At 56.6% G+C, this 23,924-nt stretch overlaps 2 protein-coding genes across 7 annotated transcripts in view; one reads left to right on the forward strand and one right to left on the reverse strand.

Annotated features, from left to right (window-relative positions):
* Positions 1 to 398: 398 nt before the first annotated feature.
* On the forward strand, positions 399 to 17,151 carry POLG (DNA polymerase gamma, catalytic subunit). Of its 3 annotated transcripts, XM_045058814.1 has the most exons (23): positions 402 to 1,865; positions 4,621 to 4,816; positions 5,714 to 5,878; positions 6,005 to 6,151; positions 6,303 to 6,382; positions 7,187 to 7,369; positions 7,469 to 7,623; positions 7,794 to 7,920; positions 8,798 to 9,034; positions 9,236 to 9,302; positions 9,916 to 9,996; positions 10,217 to 10,303; positions 10,613 to 10,720; positions 11,511 to 11,671; positions 12,357 to 12,410; positions 12,513 to 12,630; positions 13,096 to 13,231; positions 13,326 to 13,572; positions 14,799 to 14,921; positions 15,051 to 15,219; positions 15,309 to 15,517; positions 16,257 to 16,417; positions 16,871 to 17,151. In XM_045058814.1, the coding sequence occupies exons 1-23, from the start codon at positions 1,246 to 1,248 to the stop codon at positions 16,927 to 16,929; spliced, it is 3,690 nt and encodes a 1,229-aa protein (XP_044914749.1). In that variant the 5' UTR covers positions 402 to 1,245; the 3' UTR covers positions 16,930 to 17,151. The 3 variants fall into 3 exon arrangements, with proteins under 3 accessions (XP_044914748.1, XP_044914749.1, XP_019687451.2); XM_045058813.1 differs by lacking the exons at positions 16,257 to 16,417; positions 16,871 to 17,151 and adding an exon at positions 16,450 to 16,743 and having other exon boundaries at positions 399 to 1,865; XM_019831892.3 differs by lacking the exon at positions 9,236 to 9,302 and having other exon boundaries at positions 403 to 1,865; positions 9,876 to 9,996.
* FANCI (FA complementation group I) overlaps positions 16,667 to 23,924 on the reverse strand; it is a 105,432-nt gene continuing 98,174 nt past the window's right edge. For 3 of the 4 annotated variants that reach the window (XM_045058809.1, XM_045058811.1, XM_045058812.1), the window contains exons 33-38: positions 23,817 to 23,870; positions 23,676 to 23,735; positions 19,967 to 20,041; positions 18,489 to 18,584; positions 18,107 to 18,214; positions 16,667 to 17,296 (exon numbers count right to left, since the gene is read on the reverse strand). In XM_045058809.1, coding sequence (XP_044914744.1) covers positions 17,234 to 17,296; positions 18,107 to 18,214; positions 18,489 to 18,584; positions 19,967 to 20,041; positions 23,676 to 23,735; positions 23,817 to 23,870 — 456 coding nt within the window. In that variant the 3' untranslated portion in view covers positions 16,667 to 17,233. Of the gene's footprint in view, positions 17,302 to 18,105; positions 18,215 to 18,488; positions 18,585 to 19,966; positions 20,042 to 23,675; positions 23,736 to 23,816; positions 23,871 to 23,924 lie in introns of all 4 variants that reach the window. The other variant, XM_045058810.1, reaches the window with a different exon arrangement.

Raw genomic sequence — 23,924 nt, forward strand, 5'->3', positions numbered from 1 at the left:
ATTTGTTTCTTGGGCAGGGGAGGTTGGACTTTAGCTCCCAGAGTTCCGCAGGGAGAGCCCACCCGGAAGTCTCCGTCTCCCCCCTGCGGGCGGACCGGTCCACTTGCGGCCCTCCTATTGGTCGCGCCGGGAGTCTCCCGCCTGCCTCTCGGGTAGCCGCGGGACGGAGCGGGGCGCAGACGGGAAGTTGCGGCTGCCAGCGAGGCGGACCGGTCGGATGGAGGCCACACGCCACCCCGAGGCTGCGTAGGCCGCGCGGAGGGAGACGCCGCTCGGTCGGCCTGGGGTCGGGAGCCGCGGCCCGGGAAGCACCGGACGGACAGAGGTTTCCGGCGGGTTCGGCCCTGGGGAGGCCGGGTCGCTGAGCGGCGGCGCAGCCCCTCACTCTCCAGGCAGGGAGCGAGGCCCTGAGCTGGGCGGAGGCTCGTCCCAGGGCGCACCGCGGCGCCGCCGCCGGGCACGGGCACGGCCGGCCGGCCGGGCGCTCGGGGGCCGCCGCCCCCTGCGGGGCGCCCTCGGCCGGCTGGGCTACGGCCCGGGCGTGGGTGGGGGCTCCGGGGGACGGCTGCCCGCCCTGCGGGTTCGAATCCGGGGCCTGGCACCTGGCAGCGCTAGGCCCTCGGGCCGCGGCAGTCGCGGTAATGGCAGCCACCGTTTGCCGACGGCCGCGCCTCGCGACTTGTTCGCCCTGTGTCACCCAAACAGCGGTCCCGTGTGACAGGTAGAATCCGTAACCCCATTTTACAGGGTAGGAGACTGGGGCCTTAGGGAGCTTGCCCAAGGTCACGCATCTCCTAACGGCCAGAGCCGGGATTCAAACCCGCCGCGTCCTCCTCCAGGACCGTCACTCGTAGCCACTGCCTTCACCTCCCCCAAGTTCACTGATGAACCCGCTGGAAGCTCAGTTTCCTCAGGAGGGGTATTGATGATTCCCGTGGTTGTTTGGGGCTTCACTGAGAAACTGTCCCTAAAGGCTCCTGGCACGCTGCCCCGGACGCAGGAAGTGCCCAGGGAGCGACGGCTCGTCACCTAACACGAAATGCCTTGGGTCCAAAATAACACTTTGTGTCGTCTGTCTCCTTCAGGATTTGTGGGTGGAAGGCAGGCATGGTCAGACCCATTTCACTGACTGGAACGCAGAGACAGGACGTGTCTCTCTCCACGTCTTTCGGCCAGTAAAAGCAGCCAAGCTGGAGCCCAAAGCCCGGTGTCCTGACTCCCAGCGGGGGGCTCCCTGCACCAACCATGAGCCGCCTGCTCTGGAAGAAGGTGGCCGGCGCCACCACCGTCGGGCCAGGGCCAGTTCCAGCTCCCGGGCGCTGGGGCTCCGGCTCCGGCCCCGCCCCCGTCCCCAGCGACGGGCCGCCGCCGCCGCGGCCGCAGCAAGTGCCATCCTCGGAGGGCGGGCAGCAGCGGCACAACCCGTTGCACATCCAGATGCTCTCGAGAGGGCTTCACGAGCAAATCTTCGGGCGCGGCGCGGAGAAGCCCGGCGAGGCCGCGGTGCGCCGCAGCGTCGAGCACCTGCAGAGGCACGGGCTCTGGGGGCAGCCGGCCACGCCCTTGCCGGACGTGGAGCTGCGCCTGCCGCCCCTCTACGGGGGCAGCCTGGACCAGCACTTCCGCCTCCTGGCCCAGAAGCAGAGCCTGCCCTACCTGGAGGCGGCCAACTCGTTATTGCGGGCCCGGCTGCCCCCCCGGCCCCCGAGCTGGGCCTGGGCGGAGGGCTGGACCCGGTACGGCCCCGCGGGGGAGGCCGTACCCGTGGCCATCCCCGAGGAGCGGGCCCTGGTGTTCGACGTGGAGGTCTGCTTGGCAGAGGGAACCTGCCCCACGCTGGCGGTGGCCATATCCCCCTCGGCCTGGTAAGTAGGGGCTGGGCTCGGGTGGGGACTTCAGCTCACGTGGGGGGCCCAGCTTAATAGTTTGGCTCAGTGAACGTTTATTGAACTCCCACTGTGTGCCAGGCGGGTGCTCTTCTAGGGACTGCGGATTCCTTGGTGAACTCAAAGAGGCTTGACCCTAGCTTTCACAGAGCTTCCATTTTGGCGGGAAGATACAGGCAGGAAACAGACTCCCAGGCAGATGTCAGGTGGTGATAGGGGCCATGTGGAGAATGTCAGTAGACCGTTGTACTTGGGACTGACGGGGAGAGCACGTGTGGTTACCATGATTTGGTGCCTTTCCCCCCCTCCCCTCATAGCTTCCTGAGAAGTTAGTCCAAAATATTTAAACAGCATTTCTGTCTGCGGACGCTACTGGTTATTGTGGGCAGGAGAACTCTCCCTTTTGTGGGACTGTCCCAGGAGGTATAAGACATTTGGCGTCCCCAGCCGCTCTCTTAAATACCAGAGCGAGTATCCTGGCAAGTCACAAATGTACTCCACCCCGAGGCAGCAACCCCCCGCCCCCCACCGATCCCCAGTTGAGAAACATTGCTTCCTTCCCCCAGCCTCCCAAGCAGGCATTTTGGTCCCCAAAAGGTATATCCAAATCTCTCTTCTTTTGAAATAACTTTCTAAGTGCTACCCACGTTTCTTTTTCAAACAATGATGGCAGTCCTGTTTCTCCCCTTTTTTATTCTTCATTCCAGGATTAAAATACTATTTACAACCTTAAAGCTTTCAGGCATGGCCAGCAAAAAAGTTAGCAGTTTCTTTATTCCTATTGGAAGCTACATCTTTGTAAAGAAAGCTGCGAAATGTTAAATATGCAGTTGAAAATGGTGAAAACATGGCTAAATAGATAAGGTAGGCATTAATGGCTGCAAAGAGCAAAACTAGATTCCGCATTGATTTAGTTCCAGTGAAGATGAGCCTCTCAGTGCTTATATGTAACTCGGTCAAGATAGAGGGAATGCGCCCATCGTTTCAGAAGGTAAAGCAGGCCATGGTGGCAGAAGGAGAATTAGGAAACCAGTGGCAAGAAAGACTTGTCTTTTGATCTCTTGGTCCTTTTTGGCCATTTTACCTGAAGTCCCCTTTTCTCTTCCTCCTCCTTCCTCTCCCTGCCCTTCCCGTCCATCTCTCATCTTCATCCTGTTGCTGCCAGAGGTGCCAGGGGCACTGCTGAGGCCTGGGCGCATCTGGGGACCTGCCTCCTGGGAGCCTGGCTATGGTGGGGAGCAGGGTTACCAGGTGGGGGCCCTCATAGCAGTCCACTTCGCACTTGGGCATGTCCCCGCCCCATAGCTGTGTAACACCAAGTTCCAGAACAGCCGGAAACTTTGGGGGGGGGTGGGATCGGTGGGGGGCTTAGACATCCCATAGGGCAGCTTCCCAGGGCCGCCGGTAAGGACCGTGGTCATCAGCCGAGAGGGGCATCACACGGGTGTCAGCATTTATCTGAGATTCATAGGAGAAGCGTAGAGTATTAATGGCATTGATCTGACTCATCTTAAATTTTCCTAAGGTGTTTGCATTTTGGCTTTCTTTCTTTCTTTCTTTTTTTAATCATAAATTTATAGTAAGACCGCTCTCGTGCACAGCCGCAGACCCGGATCTTGGCACCAGCATGACTTTTTATTGCTACTAGAGTTCCTGTCCTCACCATAGCCTCGAATATTTGACATCTTCTAGCCTTTTCTTCAGGGGTGTTTTCAAGGGCTTTGAAAGCGGGGAGGAGGTTTCAGCCTGCGCCCCAGCGTATCAGCAGCAGTTGGAGTGTGAGTTAGATTTCAGCAGGTTGAAAACTAGGAATCTGTTTCTGCCAGTAGCCCCCTCCTCTTAAGAAACAGTTTCATGTTTGTTGAAACTGTTGAAGCAGATGGCCCCCGTCCCCCGCCCCAACCCCTGCAGAGGGTTGTAGGAAGCTCCTTTGCACCTGTGCTGGCCACACGCGGCCTGGTCACCACTTTGACGCTGACTGGCTCTGATCCGTTGGCATGATCTGTCGTTCACAGCAGGCTTTTCTTCAGTGGCCATTTCCGCACGCTTAGCCCCGCGGATCTTGAGCGCACTCCAGCCTTCCCCCACCCCCTTCGCCCCCCCCATCCTGAATTGGGGTCCTCAGTCCCTCCCGGCCCCGCCCCCGCACACGAGCACACGGTCCTTCCATTGCACAGCACCGCCCACAAGATGTGGGATTCGGTCTGTCCTTCAGAATCTGTCCAGCCATTAGGTGATTCATCCTGTACATGTGCAGCATTTGCTTTTGGTTTTTTGTTTGTTTTCTTTTTTTGCCACTTTCAACTAAAAAAACATTTTTCCACTTTGGATTCTGTTGTAATTGTCTCTCTCCTTCGCTAGCATTTTGAACACCTGCTGTCTTGTGCTTAGAGACCTGAGGGGTTGACAGCGTTCATAAACAGCACAGACTTTGTGAACACTGGACCTAGCAAGCGCCTTGATGGCCCGGGCTGGATGCCTGTGTTGGACACCCAGTACTGTGGCACTTAGTTCCGTTTTTATCCGTGGAAGTGAAAAGTAAAGGTTTTATAACCTCCCTCCCACACACCCACCTGACCTCCAGCTCTGTGAGGGTCAGGAGCACCCCTTGGTCTTCCTGGTGTCCCAGCCGCTAGTGCAGGACCTGGCGTGTGGCGGTAGGTGCGCGGCGGGTGTTGTGGGGCGGGAGTTGAATGCCTCTGTGCCGAACCCGTCTGCCTCTCGCCTCCCTCAGGTATTCCTGGTGCAGCCGGCGGCTGGTGGAAGAGCGTTACTCTTGGACCAGCCAGCTGTCGCCGGCTGACCTCATTCCTCTGGAGGTCCCTGCCAGCGCCGGCGGCCCCACCCAGCGGGACTGGCAGGAGCAGTTGGTGGTGGGGCACAATGTTTGCTTTGATCGCGCCCATATCAGGGAGCAGTACCTGATCCAGGTAAGGTTCCTGGGGCCAGCTGGAGGTTCTGGCGTGGGGTGGCCCCAGACCTCTGATCTCAGTGGCTAGGGAAGACGTTGCTCTTCTTGTAGCAGCTCAGGGCCTCCTGTTGACCAGCCTTGCCCCTGGTCTTTGTGCCCAGGACTCACCTGGTACAGGACCTGAGTCGTCACAGACTACTAACATGTCTTGTCTCTGTGGCGTTTTAGAGGTTCGTGTGGGTCTTTGGCCACACAGCCTGGGCTCACATCCTGCCTCAGCCAGGGACCAGCAGTGTGAGCGCCTTAACATCCTCAGTTTCCTTATCTGTAAAAAGAGAGATTAGATAGAGGCTCCTTAGAGCCTCGGTTTCGTTATCTGTCAAAAAAGGAAGCTAGCAGAAGCTGCCTTGTAGTATCCCTGGGGAGGTTTGAACAGTGCGCACGTCAGACACTCAGAACCACGCCCGGTGGGTGCTTGTGGCATCCTGAATTTTATGACCGGTGTCCTTTCATCGCCTCCTCACAACCACCCCAGGAGAAAGGGCAGGCGAGAGCAGCCTTGGCTTATAGCCGAGGCTCACACAGCCTTGTGAGTAGCAGGGCTGGGCCAGGGACTGAGCCTGGGAGCTCGGAAGGCCTCGTTTGGGACACTCTGTTCCCAAGGCGGCCCTCAGAGCTGTTGCTGGAGGCCGGGGAGGACTTGAGTGTTGGGACTGAGCCAGGCCCGCACCTGCAGGGGTGGCTCGGATTTGGGAGGGCAGGCCCGTCACAGTCGGAGAGAGAAGCACAAGCACGCGTGAGCTGGTCTTCAGCGTCGGAAGGCCGTGTGACCGGAGGAGGCCGAGGTGGGGCTGGTGGGTTGACGGCACCGAAGCAGGGCTGGAGTGGCCCCAGCCGCAGCCCCTCTCCTCCTCAGGGTTCCCGCATGCGCTTTCTGGACACCATGAGCATGCACATGGCCATCTCGGGGCTCAGCGGCTTCCAGCGCAGTCTGTGGATGGCAGCCAAACAGGGCAAGCGCAAGGCCCGGCACCCCACGCAGCGAGGCCAGAAGTCCCAAAACAAAGCCAGCGGCCCAGTGGTGAGAGCTCGCTGCCGGAGGCCAGAGCGGGGCGCTTGGGACCGTCTCAGCAGCCTGCCTGCCTGCCTGTCTGTCCCGAGGCCAGGCTGATGTGCTGTATCCCTTGCTCCGGGCCCCCAACCCTAGATCTCAGCCTGGGACTGGCTGGACATCAGCAGTGTCAATAACCTGGCAGACGTGCACAGCCTCTACGTGGGGGGGCCTCCCTTAGAGAAGGAGCCTCGAGAGCTGTTTGTCAAGGGTAGCATGAAGGACGTCCGTGAGAACTTCCAGGTACGGCGCTGGAGCGGGGCTCTGGGGAGGTGGGTGTGGCAGACCCTAGCCGACCCGACCCCGGGGAGTATAGCTGCCAGACCTGACCCTGAGACCTGGCGATGGTAGTGGGATGGCTGCCCACCCAGCGCCTTCCTGTCGCCTGTGCCAGGACCTGATGCAGTACTGTGCCCAGGACGTGTGGGCCACCTATGAGGTTTTCCAGCAGCAGCTACCACTCTTCTTGGAGAGGTGAGGGGGGGCCCCGGTGAGAACCCTGGGGGTCAGCAGGTTCCCGGTACCTGGGTCCTCTGTCTTCAGGTGGTGCCGGGTCTTTCTCAGGCTGTGGACCTTGGCCTTTCCGGGTTGCGAGAATGGAGCTACTCAGTGTATTGGTGGCCACCTGGGTCCTGGGCTCTGGGTTTCTACAGAGGCCTGGAGGGGAGGGCCGAGGGCTGTGCCCGAGTTTCACGTGCCTGGTCCTGGGTCATTCGGCACCCTCTCCGTACCCAGATCCTGAGCCGGCCATCTGAATCCTTCACATTCATCATGGTCATGTTTGCCAGTGAGTCACTCTTACGGTGTGGCCAGTCACAAGTGTCACCTAGCCTGGCTCAAATCTTGACTGTCCTAACTCGTTTGCCCTTGGGCAAGTCACTAGGTTTCTCTGAGCCTCAGTGTGTCCGTCTGTGAAGCACACACAGACAGTACCGGACTACCCCAGTTGTGAGCACAGCGCCTGGCACTTAGCTGTTATTCAGGGGGTGGCAGCCATTTTCACGTTTGGATCTGTAATTCCCGTGTTACCCCCGAGGATGGGGTTACCCCTATATCTATCCAGCTTATGGATATAGGAACTGAGGCTCAGAGAGGTGAAGCGACTTGCCCACTGTCTCACGGCTATGACGTAGTCAAGCTGGAGTCGAGAGCCTGGTCTCGCTTAAGAGCTGTGCCACGCGGGTGGCTGCGCTGCGGCTTTCCGGACTGGCTCAGGTATTGGGGCCCAAGCCCGCTTTGTTGTGGTCATCGATGACCACCCTGGCGTTTGCCCCCCAGGTGTCCCCACCCAGTGACCCTGGCCGGCATGCTGGAGATGGGTGTCTCCTACCTGCCTGTCAACCAGAACTGGGAGCGGTACCTGGCCGAGGCACAGAGCACCTACGAGGAGCTCCAGCGGGAGATGAAGAAGTCACTGATGGACCTGGCCGACGACGCCTGCCAGCTGCTCTCGGGAGAGAGGTAGCCAGGCCTTGGGAGGGCAGGATCTAGGGGTGCGTGGGCCGGCCAGAGGCCTGCCTTAGCTTGGCCGTCCCCTGCCCTGGTGGCCTGGCTCTGCAGGTACAAAGAAGACCCTTGGCTCTGGGACCTGGAGTGGGGCCTGCAGGAGTTTAAACAGAAGAAGGTGAAGCAGGTGAAGAGGAAGGAGCCAGTTGCAGCCAGCCAGTTGCCCACCGAGGGGGCTGGGGCCCCTGGGGATCCCAAGGACCAGGAAGGTGGGGAAGCACCGGTGGGAGGTGGGGGCAGAGGTGGTCCCTGGGGAGGTCCTGGGTCCCAGGGGGCCATCGGAAGGGGCAGCTTCAGCCTTCCAGGGAGGAGTCGGCCGGGCAGGTCTTGAGAGCCTCTTCCCCGCCCCGGGCCTGATCGTCCTGACCACCCCGTGCAGACCCCGGCCCCCCCAGTGAGGAGGAGGAGGCTCAGCGAGATGTCACGGCCCGCGCCTGCTTGGAGCATCTGAAGGGGACCGCAGAGATCCTGCCCAAGCGCCCCCAGCACCTTCCTGGACACCCTGGGTGAGTCCTGTCCCCTCCCGTTAGGCCTCCCGTGTTCCGGGCCCCAGCACAGAGGTGGTGTGCGTGTGGGCCCTTCCTGCCTGGCTGCCATCCGTTCTGCTGTCTTCCAGTCCTCCTGGCGTCTGCTCCCTCTGACCCCCGGCTCCCTGGTCTCACTCAGTACCAGTACACTGAACACCTGCCGTGTGCCGGGCCCACGGCAGCCACTGCACAGATAGGAACACGGCTCCTTTCCAGGAGCTCCTTCTAGGAGGAGCCAGGTGTGACGACCGGCCAGTGCAGCCGGTCTTTGTAACCACGATGAGGAGGAGGAGTGAGCAGGATTGAGGCAGTACCTAATTCTCTCTGGGGAAATCAAGGCTTCCTTGAGGAGGTGATTTTTTATCTGTGCCTCATCGACTGGCAGAGATGAGAAAATGGGTGGCCAGGGCGAACAGCGGGGTGCTGACTCGGCACCTGCGTGACCCCGGGGTGTGTCGTCTTGGGCGGGGTGCCTCACCGCCTTGTGCTGGCCTTCGTGAACTGTGTGTGAGAGGCGGAGCTTGGGAGGCCCTGGCGGGTCTCTAGAGCAGCGGTGGGGACAGATGTGCTGTCTCCTCTGGCCTGTCACCCTGTACGAAATGGAGCTTGGGAGGGAGCCCAGTCCTGGGCCATGCTTGTGGGCCTGACGTAGGATCTTTCTCTTCAGATATATGAATTATTCTAGGGGACTTCATGGGGCCCTGGCTCATCCGGTGACTATAGACTGAAGTCATCAGAAAGCCCAGGGGGCTTTAGAGGATGGGTGGGTCAGGTCACGGGAGAAGGAACCCGGGTTGCAGTCCCATGCTGTCCTCCCCCCACCACTGTGACACTGCTCTCTTCTGGCGGGGCGTAGGTGGTACCGGAAGCTCTGCCCCCGGTTAGATGACCCTGCATGGACCCCGGGCCCTAGCCTCCTCAGCCTGCAGATGCGGGTCACTCCCAAACTCATGGCGATGACCTGGGATGGCTTTCCTCTGCACTTCTCGGAGCGGCATGGCTGGGGGTACCTGGTGCCTGGGCGGCGGGACAACTTGGCTAAGGCACCGGCGGAAGCTGCCCTGGCATCAGCTGGGGTGGCCTGCCCCTACAGGTGAGGCTTAGGCTCAGGGCAGGGAGGGGCGGAGCCTAAGGACCCTTTCCCCCTTCTGAACAACGCAAGCCCAGCTCGGGCTAGTGGGAAGAGCTGGGGTCTGAGAGTCTGGGTTTTTTTTTCCGTGGCTGCCCTTTCCACCCGGGCCTTGGCGCCCTGTGGAGGTTTGACGCCCTGCCCTTGGGTCTTGCCGGACCCCAGCTGCCTTCACAGGAACATCAGAGCAGGGGCCGTCAGAAGCAGCAGGGCAGACGGGCTTGAGTGTAAGGTACTGAGCGCTAGCAATGTTCTGTGTTCGTAAACCTTTTGTTGCGGTGCTCCCCTCACGTGAGACACCGTGGTTATTCCCATCTTAGAGTTGGCAGAATAAAGGCCTAGGAAAGCCAGCTGACTTGTCTAAGGCCCTAAACCCTGAGCTTTTGACAGGTGTTGGGGACAAGCCATGGCACTTGACGTGGCCCGGGTTGAGAGTCCTGGCTCTGTAGGACAGCCTGAGTCATCCGCGGGGTCTTTGGGACAAAAGGCGCTGGGGTCCAGCAGGGGCGGCCGGGCTTGACCTCCCTCTGCTCCAGGGGAGCAGAGCTTTTCCAGGGGAGGCGGTGGCCGTGTGCTCGGGAGGAGCTTAGATTTGGGTCAGACCAGCCCTGGCACCCTAGCCTGCCACCGGTGGGCCGTGTCCCTTGTGATTTGCCACTCCCGAAGAACCAGGGAAAGCGCCGTCCGGCTCTGCCTCAGAGCTGGTTCTGAGGACTGACAGGGAGTTGTGGAAGGCCCCCAGCGAGCTGCCCGGCCCCGAGCGGGCCCCAGTAATCAGAGGCTGCTGCTGCTGTTCTCTGCCCAGAGCCATCGAGTCCCTGTACAGGAAGCACTGTCTTGAACAGGGGAAGCAGCAGCCGGAGCCCCAGGAGGCAGGCCTGGCGGAGGAGTTCCTGCTCGCCGACGACAGCGCCGTGTGGCAGACGGTGAGGGCGGCCCCGAACCTGGACTCTGGAGTCTCTGCTCCCTCCCAAGGACCCACAGCCTTGTTGGGGGCGGTGCGGGGTGGGGGTGGGGGATGACACTGGGGGCACTGGGTCACTCACCCCAGGCTGGCTTGGGCTGTGTGAGTGTCTTGGGGAGGGGCCGGTGGAGCTGGGCCAGCCTGGCCCCCTGCTTCACTTCTGGGCACCTGGGCCCATCCAGGTGGAAGAGCTGGGCTGCCTGGAGGCGGAGGCGGAGGCCAGGGAGGAGCGCTGTGGAGCAGCAGTCCCCGATCAGCCCCCGGCTCCGGTGAGCGGGGCTTCTGCTCTGGGCTTCTCTGGGTGGGTGCTGGGTGGCCAGGCCCTGCTCTTGTGCCCAAGTCGCTCTTCCCTGCCAGAGAGTTCCCGAGGTCTCCGGGGGGTTGGGGAGAAGCTGCCTTGCCCTTGGGTTGCCCGGCGTTTGTCGGAGGCCTAGGAGGAAGCCTGATCCTTGGGGCCGTCCTGCCATCTCCCAGCTTCCTGTTCGCCGCTTCAGGCCCTTTTCCCACGCCCTACCCCGTGGCCCTCGCTGAATGCAGGTGCTGGAGCAGGGCCTCATCTAGGTGTGTGGCCCCCACAGACTGCTGCTGGTGGCCCCAGAGCCAGCCAGCCGACCTATCACCATGGCAACGGACCTTACAATGACGTGGATGTTCCCGGCTGCTGGTTCTTCAAGCTGCCTCACAAGGTGTGTGTCCAGTTCACGGCTCTGCTGCCCTTGCTGTGCTCGGGGCCCACGGGCCCCCAGGGTGACTCGGGCCCGGAACCACCCTCTGCAGGAACGACACGCCTGATGGGGCAGAGCGTGACCCCGGACGGCTCACCGTCTCTCAGTGTGTTTTCCGAGGGGCGTGATGGTGGGACGGAATGACATAGGGCCTGTTGGGTGTCCGCCACCACATCTGTCGCATGATGGCTTCTGTTGACTGATGGTTAGTTGCCCGGGTCAACTGTGGTCCGGAAGCAGATGATCTTCCTTCTGACGTGTCATCAGAAGGTCACTAGCGGCCTAACGCTGGTCCCAGTGCCTGCGTCACTCCCCTCCCTTCATCTCACGTCAGCACAAGGAGGGTGAATGCAGTACGTGAGATGTCTTGAGAGGGGGAAGCCACGTTCACTTCACGTGTATTACAGGTCATTGCTCCGTTCTGTTCTATTAGGTATTGTTAATCTCCCTGCGTGTAGTTAAGTTTTATCATAGATACATAAGGAAAAAAGCACATATGGGTCAGCGTTGTCTGTGGTTTCAGGCATCTGGGGATCTTGGAACACACTCCCCACCCCACCCCCAGACAAGGGGGGGATGGCTGTGTCGTGAAGGGAGCGGGTGTGTTGCAGTCAGGGATTTGCCCCAGGCGGCTCTGCGCGAGGTTCTGGGCTCAGTGTTGGGCGGAGCTGAGGTGCACAGGGCATCAATGGGCTCTCTGGCCAGGGGTCTGCCACCAGATTCCAGCCCCTGCTTCCTCTGCCCTTTCCAGGATGGCAGCAGCTTCAATGTGGGCAGTCCCTTTGCCAAGGACTTCTTGCCCAAGATGGAGGACGGCACGCTACAGGCCGGCCCAGGAGGCGCGAGTGGGCCCCGTGCCTTGGAAATCAACAAAATGATTTCTTTCTGGAGGAATGCCCATAAACGAATCAGGTGGGCCACTGTCGGAGGGCAGAGACATGTTGTATATACCCCTGGCCACGCCGTGGTAGCCCTGGCCCCGTTCCCCCCACCTTGCACTCCTGACCTAGGGGCCCTGACCCTGTCTGTGCTGCACCGGAGGGACAGCCGGCTGTGGTCTCAAGGCCCGGCTACTGGTTCTGGTTCCGTGGGAACGCAGGCAAGTCTCTTGCCTCCCTAGCTTCAGTTTCCGTGCTTACGTTGAAAGAGTGGTGCCGAAGGGCCTTGATGGTGTAGCTGCTGGAGCCCTGGGTGTGGCTGAGGACCGTGGAGGGTTGGTGGCCTGAGAGCTGCATCCGGGACTGGGAGCTGGGTCCTGAGGCTGAGAATGGCGGTGAACTCACCCTGAAGTCTGGCTCGGCAAGGCGGGGGTGGGGGGTGGCTCCAGCAGCATGCTGCTGTGACAAGGGCACTTCCCTGGCTGATGAGGTCCATCCCAGGCGTGGCCGAGGCACTCGTGGCAGGACTGACGTAGTGGCCTGGCCAGGTCTCGGGTGGCTTATGCTCCTGAATGGTAGGTTTTTGGGCCCGTCCTGAATGCAGTCTGTGTGAAGAGGGGGAGGCTGGGCAAGGAGGAGGCACAGTAGCCTCCAAAGCTGAGCCTGGGGGTGGATTCTCCTCATGGGCGTCCTAAGCCTCAGTCCATCTGTTCCCACAGCTCTCAGATGGTGGTGTGGCTGCCCAGGTCGGCTCTGCCCCGTGCCGTGACCAGGTATGGCCTGCCGGGCGGTTGTGGGGATCGCAGAACTGAGTGGGGGCGGGCCCGAGGACCCCGGCAAACTGCCGAGACTCGTGTCCTCCCCCACCCTGCCAGGCACCCCCGCTATGATGAGGAAGGCCGCTACGGGGCCATCTTGCCTCAGGTGGTGACCGCCGGCACCATCACCCGCCGGGCTGTGGAGCCCACGTGGCTCACTGCCAGCAACGCCCGGGTACGTGCCCTCCGCGCCTCTGGACGTTGCGCTTCCTCTCCCGTGTCTCTAGAAACTGGGGTGTGGAGGGCCTTCGGTGAGGAGCAGAAGAAGGAACTGAAGACTGGGGCAGGCGGGACTCAAGTTCAAATCTAGCTCCACAGCTCGTCTGTTCCTTCAGCAGACGTGATCTGGGTACCGCCTCGTAGCCAGATGTTGACGTGTGCGTGATCTGTACGGCCGCTGTGGTGTTTAGGTGGGGCAGGGGTCAGGTCAGGCGTGGAGGGTGGGCGTCTTTACCTGTCGCCCTCACTGCTGCCAGCTGGCCCTCCCCGGAACTGTGGAGTTGGGGGCAGTTGTGTGGCGTTTTCTAAAACTGCCCCCTTGGGAGAGGCCCAGCATCCTCCCTCAAGTCTGGCTCCGGGGAGCGGGTGGGAGGCGTCTCACCGGGGTAGCTGGCGAGGGTCTGACCTCACTGTTCTGCAGCCTGACCGAGTAGGCAGCGAGTTGAAGGCCATGGTACAGGCCCCACCCGGCTACGTCCTCGTGGGTGCCGACGTGGACTCGCAGGAGCTGTGGATCGCGGCTGTGCTTGGAGACGCCCACTTCGCGGGCATGCACGGTGAGCCGGAAGCGGGACTGGGCCGTTCGCTGGCAAAAGGTCTCCGAGCCGCCCTTCTCACGCCCGCCTCTACCCGCTCTGCTCCTGCCCGCAGGCTGCACGGCCTTCGGCTGGATGACACTGCAGGGCAGGAAGAGCAGGGGCACCGACCTACACAGTAAGACCGCCTCGACGGTGGGCATCAGCCGGGAGCACGCCAAGATCTTCAACTATGGCCGCATCTACGGGGCGGGACGGCCCTTCGCCGAGCGCCTGCTCATGCAGTTCAACCACCGGCTCACACGTCAGGAGGCAGCCGAGAAGGCCCAGCAGATGTACGCCGTCACCAAGGGCCTTCGCAGGTGAGGGTCCCTCCCCCGTCTGTTACCCGCGGGGCCTCAGGCCTGCCCTGCTCCCCTTTACTGCTCTCCTCCCGTTTCCCATCCCCTGAGCCTTCTCTTGGCCCCTTTCCGTTCAGACCTCTGACCTTGCCCCAGGACGGTTTGTCCTTAGGTTGTGCCATTTGCTGCTATAATAACCTTACACGGTCTTCCTCATAGAGCAGAGGCTGTCCTTTTGTTGCGTTGCCACCGAGTGGCGGCACGTCGACAGCCGTGGTCGTGCAGAACACCCAGGGGGAACCGGGGCAGGCCCTGGGTGGGACAGCAGGAGTTGACAGGAAGGAGCCGTGCCACACCGGACTCCCTTGGCTGTGCGACAGGAGGGAGCCTCCCCAGGCTCCAGCTCGTTTCCTCTGGCGGCGCCTTTTGTGTGCTCAGGGTCGTAGTGGGCTCCTAGGAGGGTTCCCGAAGCAAGTGTTGGAGGAGAGGCGCACGGCCAGCTTCCGTAGGTACGCTCTGCGGCGACCGCGTCCAAGTAGCCGGCTACCTCGTGAGACCGAAGGGTAGGCAGGTGATGGTGTGGCAGTGACTGTACACGTGCAGACCGGGGGGGCGGGGCACCGTGCAGAGTCGGGGGGTGTGCGGCTTGCACGGGGGGCGCAAGAGCAGTGATGACAGAGGTCGGGCTGTCAGAGAATCTGAAGGCGTCACACGAGAGTCTGGGCCGAGAGCGCGGGAGGGGAAGCCTTGGTGCTGCTTTGAGGTGGTGAGTGACAAGGCTCCGGAGCCATGAGGGGACGGGCCTGGTGTTGTCACAGGCCGCGCTGAAGCCAGGAGTCGGGTGACAGGAATGGAGGTCATCAACCGGCCCGGCTGTGGTCGTTTTCTCCGGATGCCCTTTTCCCTTCAAGGAGCTTCCCATTTGCTACTGCCCCTCTGGCCAGGCTGCTGGCCTTTGCTGCCTCCGGAACTAAAACACGGCAGCTGTTGGTCATTTGGTGGTTCCTGACCGCGTCTGCGGCATCTGCCTTTGTGGTGGAATCTGTCCCTTACTGGGCTACCGTGGCCCAGCCCACAATAGCCCGGGCTCCTGTCTGGGCTTCACCTTTGCCCGGCGAGTCCCGTGCTGGCTCTCGGCTGGTTTCTCCCTGAAGCAGAGCCCGTGGGGATCTGGGGACACTCCTGGCCCCGGGCTTGGCACACAGGAGGCGATCCCACAGGAACGGTAATGATGACGCTGCCCCTAGGTACCGGCTTTCGGATGAGGGGGAGTGGCTGGTGAGGGAGTTGGACCTCCCCGTGGACAGGACTGAAGATGGCTGGGTTTCCCTGCAGGATCTGCGCAAGATCCAGAGAGAAGCTTCAAGAAAGTGAGAGCCCTCTGTGTACCAAGGACGGCGGGGAGGGGTCCGGGCTGGCCCCAGGAGAGCTGCGATGCCTTGTTTTCAGTTCTGAGAGGCTGAAAGGCAAAGCTTCCCCTTTTCCCCCCTGGTCCCCAGGTCACACTGGAAGAAGTGGGAGGTGGTCGCCGAACGAGCGTGGATGGGGGGCACAGAGTCAGAAATGTTCAACAAGCTGGAGAGCATCGCCACGTCTGACACCCCACGTACCCCCGTGCTGGGCTGCCGTATCAGCCGAGCCCTGGAGCCTTCGGCCGTCCAGGGGGAGGTAATCTCACTGTCCTTGGAGCCCGAGCAGAGGGGTCACAGGGGAGGGCAGGGCTCTTCCCCTCTGACCCATGCCCTCCTTCCCCCCAGTTTATGACCAGTCGTGTGAACTGGGTGGTGCAGAGCTCTGCTGTGGACTATCTGCACCTCATGCTCGTGGCCATGAAGTGGCTTTTTGAAGAATTTGCCATCGATGGGCGCTTCTGCATCAGCATCCACGACGAGGTCCGCTACCTGGTGCGAGAAGAGGACCGCTACCGCGCGGCCCTGGCCCTGCAGATCACCAACCTCCTGACCAGGTACGCGGGGCCCCGGGGCCTCTCTGGCCGGCCACGTGCTCCCGTGCGGGGCTGTGGACCAGGCTCGGGCATGCTCTGTGCGTTTTCACCGCCCCAGAAGTGCTGGTTTCAGGTTTTATGTCTAGTTGAAAAAGACGGTCTTGAAAAGACCGGTCTCAACTTTTAAGAAAGATTTCTTGGGTTTGAAAAGAATGTATGTACCCAGACCAGATCAGGTAGAGAGGTCTAGGAGGTGTTCTGAAGAGTGGCTGTCATCTTGTCCTCCCCTAGGCACACACCTTGGTTTTGCAGATCAAACGCCAGATAGCTTTTCTCCGTTAGGTGCCACAAGTTTGTTATTTCGACTATCAACAGAAAACGTTGTTAAATGTGACTTAGAAAGTATTTTTAATTAAGATTCCTAGTTTACGTGGCTTAATTAAATGGTAACTATAGTTCCGTGTTAGTCTGCCACTCAGAACCAGTTTGGGACCCAGATCTGTCCTAATGGGCAAATAAGTAGTATTCTACACATTAACACGGTCTCCACTGCCCTCTTACAGCTAAGGGTCCTCATAGGTTTTGAATATCATTTGGCCCAGTAAGTCAAATTTTGTACGTCAATAAAGCGGACCAAACCGTGGGGGGAGAAAAGATGTGTTTGGGTCCCTGATTTCATTTTGGTGTCGGCGGGAGGGGTCCGGCTGCTGGGTGGAGGGCTGTGCTGGACATGCCTGAGAGGAGATGGGGTCTTTTTCAGGTGCATGTTTGCCCATAAGCTGGGCCTGGATGACCTGCCCCAGTCAGTCGCCTTTTTCAGTACAGTCGATATTGACCAGTGCCTCAGGAAGGAAGTGACCATGGATTGTAAAACCCCTTCCAACCCAACTGGGATGGAAAGGAGATACGGGATTCCCCAGGGTGAGCTCCACACATTTGTTTGTTGTGCGTAGAACACAAGGTGGACTCGAAAGCCGTCTCGGACAGCGGGGAAGCTCAAGGCTGCCGGCGGCTGCTCCAGTTAATCGTGTGCCGCGGGCCCGAGGTGAACATGCTGTTCAAATCGCAGAGGAACAGGTTTCTAGAGAGCTGTTCACGTACACGAAGAAAGAAACCAGAACTCAAGATATTCGCTATGTACTATTATTCCCTCTCCAACCACACCAAAAATGCGTTTTAAGATTTATTGTATAAGCTCAAAGTGCATTCTCAAGAGAAAAACAAAACTGTGCTTTGAATAATTTGAACAAGTTAAAGCAACAACTTCTTTAGTACAGAACAGACACTCCCACTCCTCCGGCCTCCCCGCTCCCTTCCGGGCGCAGAGGTACAGTTCTCGAGGAAGCATCCTAACCAGCTTGCACTCTCTTTCAGGTGAAGCGCTGGATATTTACCAGATAATTGAACTCACCAAAGGCTCCTTGGAGAAATGAAGCCCGCCTGGACCGTAGCTCTGCCCGGAGGCCCTGTATTTGCTCCCGTGGAGCTTCGTCGGGGCGGTGCGGGCTCCCACACTCAGGCTTTCAGCTGTGCTTTTTGCAAAAGGGTTTCCCTCGGGCCAGCCCTTCTTCAGTAGCAGGACATGCCAGGCACGACGGCCTCTACCTGAAGGTGCAGTTGAGTTCAATGGGTTCAGAACCAAGACGCTAACACTGGTGCAGGCTGTGGGACAACGGGGCACTGTTGCTTGCTGGGTAAAAAGAGCAGAAGCCCCAAAGTTCACATTAACTCAGGCATTTATTTTTTCCTTCTCTTCTTGGCGGGTTCTTTGTCCTGTCCCTCGTGCTCTGACGCAGTGCCCTAGAAGGGGAGAGAAGTCACGCTCTAATGTGATAAGCCTGCTCAGAGGCAGTGGAAATAAAAACAAAAATCCTTTATCTTCTCACCAAAGCCTGTGGTGGTGGTGCTTTCTCCACAGACAGAACAACCTCCTAGGAGTGGGAAGGGGAAGAGGGGGGGAAGCCTCTAAAGTAGCGGAGCAGGCCCGTGCTAATGCCTTTCCTGCCTTCAGACACGGGCGAGGACAGAGGCTGCTGGGTGGCCCTGTGCCGGCTCAGTAAAAGGGCAGGAGACAGGGCCAGGTGTGTTACAGCCTGGGATGTGACCGCCCGAAGAATGTAGGTTCAAAATTTTTGAGAAGCGACACATCAGGGTGGCTTATGTCAATTTCCACATCAGACGGACCTGAGCCAATGAAACTTGTAGGAGCTCACGGGGCTTGGGGGTGCTGCTGCAACTGGAGGAGCTAACGGGCCAGAGGAGGCTGAGACGTGGGGGTGGGCCGCAGGAAGCCTTACCTGAACTCCTCACGGCGAGGCCCTCATGACGAGGGCCCAGGGAGAGGAAGCAGTCATTTTCCAATGGTTCAAAAGGTCACAGGAGACCCCATGGTGAGAACTTGTGTCACCACCCCCTTTCTAGAAAGGTCTACCCCAAAATGTGCACAAAACTGGGTAACTTCATATGGTGCCAAACTCCTAGCCCTTCTCTGACAGCCCTTAGTTTCGGCTTCGCCTGACCCCCTCCACCCCCTCCCCTCAGCCATGCTGCTCCCAGCCAGTCAGAAGGGTGGCCGGGCTTGCTGCGCTCCAGTCAGGAGCAGGCACTGACCTCGTCGTCGTCGTCCTCCTCCTCCTCCCGAAGAACCATATCCAGGATGTTTCCTTTGATCTTGAAGTCTCGTGAGGTGCTGAGCTTCATGTGCTGCATCAGGTTCACCTGCAACAGAAGGTTTTCCGACCTATATGACAGGTCCCGTCAGGGCCACCCGGAGGTGCTGCTGCTGTGCCTCCAACAAACCCTTCGGTGCCGACTTAAAGCAAGCATGTGCCCACCTGACCTGCTTTTCTATCAGTCCCTAATGTGAGGTTTGCATTCAGGCCATCAGATCACAGAGCAAAGGGCTGTGGTTTCCCCACACTGTGCCGCTTCTGTGTGCTAGGCCCCCTGGCAGGGTAAATGGAAACACTAGAAGATAATAGAGTATGTTTACCTTGGACTTCTTCGAAAGGTGGATGAGGAATTTTTCATACTGTTCGATGGCAAAGATGAGGTTAGGGATCGGCTTGGTTTCCCGAAGAACTCGGGCCTACAGGGCAAAGACGACGAGACCTAAATTTCAGATTCAAGGGCTTTCAGAGTTGTCCTCTGAAACAGTCCGCAGAGCTGCTCTTGGCTTTGCAGGAGAAAGCTAGATCTGCCCTCCAGTCAAATGCAGGATTCCTCATATTCTAGTAATCTAAGATTTCTGCCAGTTCAATCTCCTCGAAGGAGCTGGACGCGGATAAAGACAGCAGCAAATCTCTCCATTTACAATTCCTCAGTATCTGTTTTACAGACCGGCTGGAAGAAGGACCATTTGTAGAAATCTGGTTGCTTCCCTGACTTAACTAAGTGAGCCCACCAGTGCCTTTCTAGTTTTCACCATTGGGATCAGATTTCTCCCAGTCTGACTTGTAATCTGTGGGTCCTCCCAAATGTACACACATTGATGTGTTCTGTACTTTTTTTTTTTTTTTTTTTATAAAGCTCACAAGGGAGGACATTGTTATTGTTTTTTTATCACATTACCTTGGAGATAGCTCTACATCTGAACATTTCTATATCTGAACATTTAGATTTGTATTTTCTCATGCCTAAGTCATATCCTACGGTATAAATAGACCATAAGCCTTTTAGCCAGTCCACTTAGTGCATATCTTCCGTCTTAGTTTTTCTGGTATCTCACTTTTGCAAATGACACTACTACAACTGTCCTGGACACAGGCCTTTACAGTTTCTACATCCTAAAAGTGGAACTGCTGTAAAGCACAGTGTGGAGATCTTCTGAAATACAGCACTTACTGCCAAACGGCCCCTGAGAGGCCACTAGTGTGCACCTGTTCCAGCAGTGTCCTGGAGAACCCTCCTCCTGTCCCCTGACACTGGCATGTCCTTTAGGGGGCATCTTCCACACACATCAGCCCTTCCTAAAATAATTCCTTTCCAATAGGAATCCAAAGCCATTTCCATTTTTAAAGAAAGAGCTTGAGATTTTCTGGCGCTTTCTGAATAAAGTATGCAGTTTTTGGTGGAGGAAGATGTTCCACCTGAACATAAATCCTGTGAGCTGAGAAGCACACGTGCACCCACACATTTAGGTAGCAGCATTAATGAGCTCTAGTTCACACCTCTCACAACTTCCCCATTTATGTCGCACGGTTCAGTGTTTTTTATACTGAGAGTTGTGCAGTTACCACAATAGATCTTAAGACGTTTTCACACACCCCCCAGAGAAACGCCATGCCTGTTTCACAGCAGCCACCCCCCCACCCCAGACAACCACTAATCTGCTTTCTGTCTTCTCAGACCTGCCTATTCTGGGCCTGTCACATAAATGGAAGCCTCCAGGATGTGCGGTCTTTCTGTGACTGGCTTCTTTCTCAAGGCTCACAAGTGCTGCTGCGTCAGCCAGCAGTGTGGGCTGCTTACCATGGCTGTGGCAACAGCAGCGGTTTTCCCCTTTTTCTTCTCTCCTGTGTATTTTAGGCTCTGACTCCTCTTGTTCTGAAGAAATAGAAACAAATTCTCTCATTCCTGAAGATTCTTCATGGGAGCTAGCAGGCCAGTGGTCATTTTCGAAGAAGGGGAGGATAGCAGAATACGGGGACTCTATAGGGGACCACGTCCGGGTGGAGATAACTGACAGCAGATGCTGGAAGATGGGGAGCATTCTGTGATGCTTTACGATCCTCAGATTTTTTTTTTTTTAAATCGCTGGGAGGTTTACAATCTCCCTCTTGGAACTAGCACATGAAAGTGAGGGCAGGAATGACTGTTCTTGTACCAGACCCACCAAGGGACTGGAGAGGTACAAAGGGTGGTTGAAACGGGGACTGTCACGATGGCAGCAGGAACAGGGATTTCCCAACTCGGCAGTTGGCTCAAAGGGTTTCCCATGAAGGAGAGGAAGCTGGAGAGGATGCTCCCAGGGCCTCCAGCCTTCCCACTTAGAGGCAGACACCAGACATGTCCGTGTGCCACGTCGTTACGTGCTTAAGAAGGGTTCAGAGGTCATACGAACACTTTCCTGTGTTGTAAATAATCGCAAAAGGAACCAAAAAGTACAAGATGAGGCAGAAGACAGTCAAGACCTACGTCACATGTGAGGCACACAAAACACGGGAACCTTTACCTGAAGGGGCGTCGTGTGCCTTCTAGGAAGAAACACACAGGCCTCATGGGACAAGTAAGAGGTTTAAAAACGCAAAGCTGAAAATGGGGAGAATTGTACCACTAGAACCATGTGTGAGAGGCTGGAGTCTTAGTCCCATGGCATGTTCTGGAAATTAAGAAATGATAGGGATTCCAGAGGGGCTGGTATAAAGGTCTATTTTTAGTCCTGGAAGGCAGGGTAGAGAGTGAAGCCCTTTTAACAAAGTGGCAGGGAAACAGCCATAGATCGAACCCATGTGACCAAGTGGGAAGCAAGGGGTCTTTCTAGAGGTGGTACCCAAGATGGTATCCTGTCCACTGCCCATTCCTGCTGATTTAGGAAGGACTGAAATTACAGCCAGAAGAGGCACCATGTAAAGGTACATATTCTGAGCAGCATGCTTAAGGGTTTTAAATTACTGGTTTGCACTGCTTTCTTCTCATTGAGATCCAAGGCTGTGGGGAAAAGAGATGAGGATGTAAGAGAATAAACAGCTCTCTGAAAGACGTGGCAAATGCAATGCTGCTTTCTAGATAAGAGCTGGAATTAATGGAGCCATACACTTTTTGCCCAGGGTTGCTCATTAAATACATCTCACAGAGAAAAATGTCTGCCTGTGGATCAGCTGACTTGTCAGGCTTTAAGTCAAATACAGATGGGGAAGGGGGAAAACACCCTGAGAACACATAAATTGGTTTTTGTGTGGGTGGGTGGGGGAAATGGGTCAGAAACATATGCAAAACCCTCCAATACTTTACATGACAACAAACATCAGGTGTGATTCTGGAGGAGGGATTGGCAAACTACAGCTCATAGGCCAAGACCAGACCACGGCTTGTTTCTGAAAATGAAGTCTCATTAGAACATAACCAACTGAGCCACCAAGGTGCCCCGAATGTGGGTAAGTGACCGGCTCCCGATTTTGGCTCAGTTTATAATCTCCTGGTTTGTGGGATCGAGCCCTGTGTGAGACTTCACACTGAGCATGGAGCCTGCTTGGGATTCTATCTCTCCCTCCCTCCCTCCTTCTCTCTCTCTCAAAATAAATAAATAAATATTAAAACAACAACAACAACAAAAAAACCCCATGGTCACACTCATTTGTATACAGTCTATGGCTGCTCCTGTCTGTAAAGTCAGAGTCAGCTCTGACCGTGGTCTGCAAAACCTGAAACATTTACTACGTAGCCTTCTACAGAAGTTTGCTGGCCCTTGTTGTAGATTCAAACTATCTGGGTTCAAGTCTGCCTCTGAACTAGTTCTGTTCTTTGCATTTACCTCTAATCTATCTGGGGTTAACTACTGACCACAGGTGTAGTGAGAACGAATGAGGCAAAGCGTGAGGAGAGTTCCACACTACATCAGGCAGGCTGCAAGCCAGGGAAGGCTTCTCTGCATGTCTGCTGCTCCAATAAAATGAATATGGTCTTAGAGCACTGGTTCCCAAGCCTTACTCTTTGGACTGCCATTCTGACAAACGGTTAACACTTGTTATTAAAAAAGCAGAAGTTCTTGAAGAGATTTTAAAACTACTACTGAACGTATTTAATTATTGTTGGACCTCTCAGCAACTTTAACATGCGAACAGGTACCACGATTCTCTAAGATAAGGAATATGTACAAGTACTTCTCACAGAATCCTTGTTTGTTTTGAGGACTCGGTCTATACCGCATACTTTGTGAGATGTGGCCTTACTGGAGATGGGGAACTCAGAACCTGAACTGAGGCACAGAGGGACACATCCTGTATCTGGACAAGAGAGGTGTCTGACAAGCTAGCACCTATGTGAACAGTTTTGAGCAAGCATGCAGGCGAGGTCCCAGGAGACGGCCAGAAGAAACAGCTTGGTGAGAGCAGGTCATAAGCTGTGGCCAGACAGAAGACCTGACCCATAGCACGAGCCTGGCACAAAGGCCAGGGGACAGAGAACCTCAGCTATCAGCACACTATTCAGAACTTTTCTGGCCAAACGCAGATGACAGACTGCTCGGTCACTGATTCACAAGGGGAGGGGAGGAAGCACCCCCGATACCCATAACGAAGCAGTTACCGATGCAAGATGTGCCTATGCACAATGCAGAGGGAGAAAACAAGGAGGGCTTCACTATGAAAGCAGTCACAGTCCATTGCTTGAACTGACCCGTTAGTGAACATCTGCTGGACTCCTTGAAGATCAGGACTGCCCTGCAATACTTTGAAATTTAGTGACTAAGTGGCCTCCGGAGACAATGGGTCTTCAGTGCCCCTTTGGGACATTTGGCAATTTCTAGAGACATTTTTGGTTGTCACAAATGGGAGGCTGCTACTGGCATCTGGAAGGCGGAGGCCAGGGATGCTGCTCAATATCCCAGAATGCATGCAAGAGGCCCCACATCAAGGAATTATCCGGCTCAAGAGAGGCCAATAATGCAGAGCCGGCCAATCCCTGGTGTAAGCCAACAGTTAACAGTGACTCAAGTATTATAAGAACCTGATGGTATCTGCTGCCAAATGACATTTAAAATGTTTCCAAATCTTGAAAGAGCCCATCACTTTAATTTAGAAAGAGAAGAAAGAAAGGGGTCTGAGCAAATGACAGGAACAGCCCATATGCCCTCTGCCTCCTTGAAAGGGCTGCTGTTCCCAAATACATTGCACTGATCTCAGCCCTTTATGTGCTCACTCACACACTAAAGGATGGCTGATGGCATGGATTTAGAATCACCTAGAAATGAACCAAGTCACAGCCCAAGCATGCATATTCCTTCCCTGCTCCAAATGCAAGCATATCACTTTCTCCAAATTAAGTAAGACTTTTTTTTCTTTGTATAAATGAAGACCTCAAGCCTTGGCTTGATCCCAAAGGGGCAGTCACCTTTGGCTTACGGTAAGTAGGGAAGAAACTTCATATACACTTGGCTCACATGATCAAGCGGTCCCATGGGGACACAGGAAGTCCTTTCTTACTGGAAGATCTATTTTGGTACTGACTCTGAACCACTTACCTGAATGTAAGAAATGAAAGAATAGCACAGGGGAGTCAGATGAGAACCGGACAGTTTTACCTGAAGCAAAAGAGAAGAAAACCAATGTAACTGTAAGAATAAAATGCTTCCCCATTCCTAGGAAAGGAATTTGCAACTCACCAGCTTTTCCATATTTTTTGGAATTCCTCTGGAGCTCTGACACACCTGGAGATACTAACCAAAAATTTCCAGATTTAGTTTACATCCTCTAGCAACGTTCCCAGACAC

The sequence above is a fragment of the Felis catus genome, chromosome B3, assembly GCF_018350175.1.
Source record: "Felis catus isolate Fca126 chromosome B3, F.catus_Fca126_mat1.0, whole genome shotgun sequence".
Taxonomy (NCBI): domain Eukaryota; kingdom Metazoa; phylum Chordata; class Mammalia; order Carnivora; family Felidae; genus Felis; species Felis catus.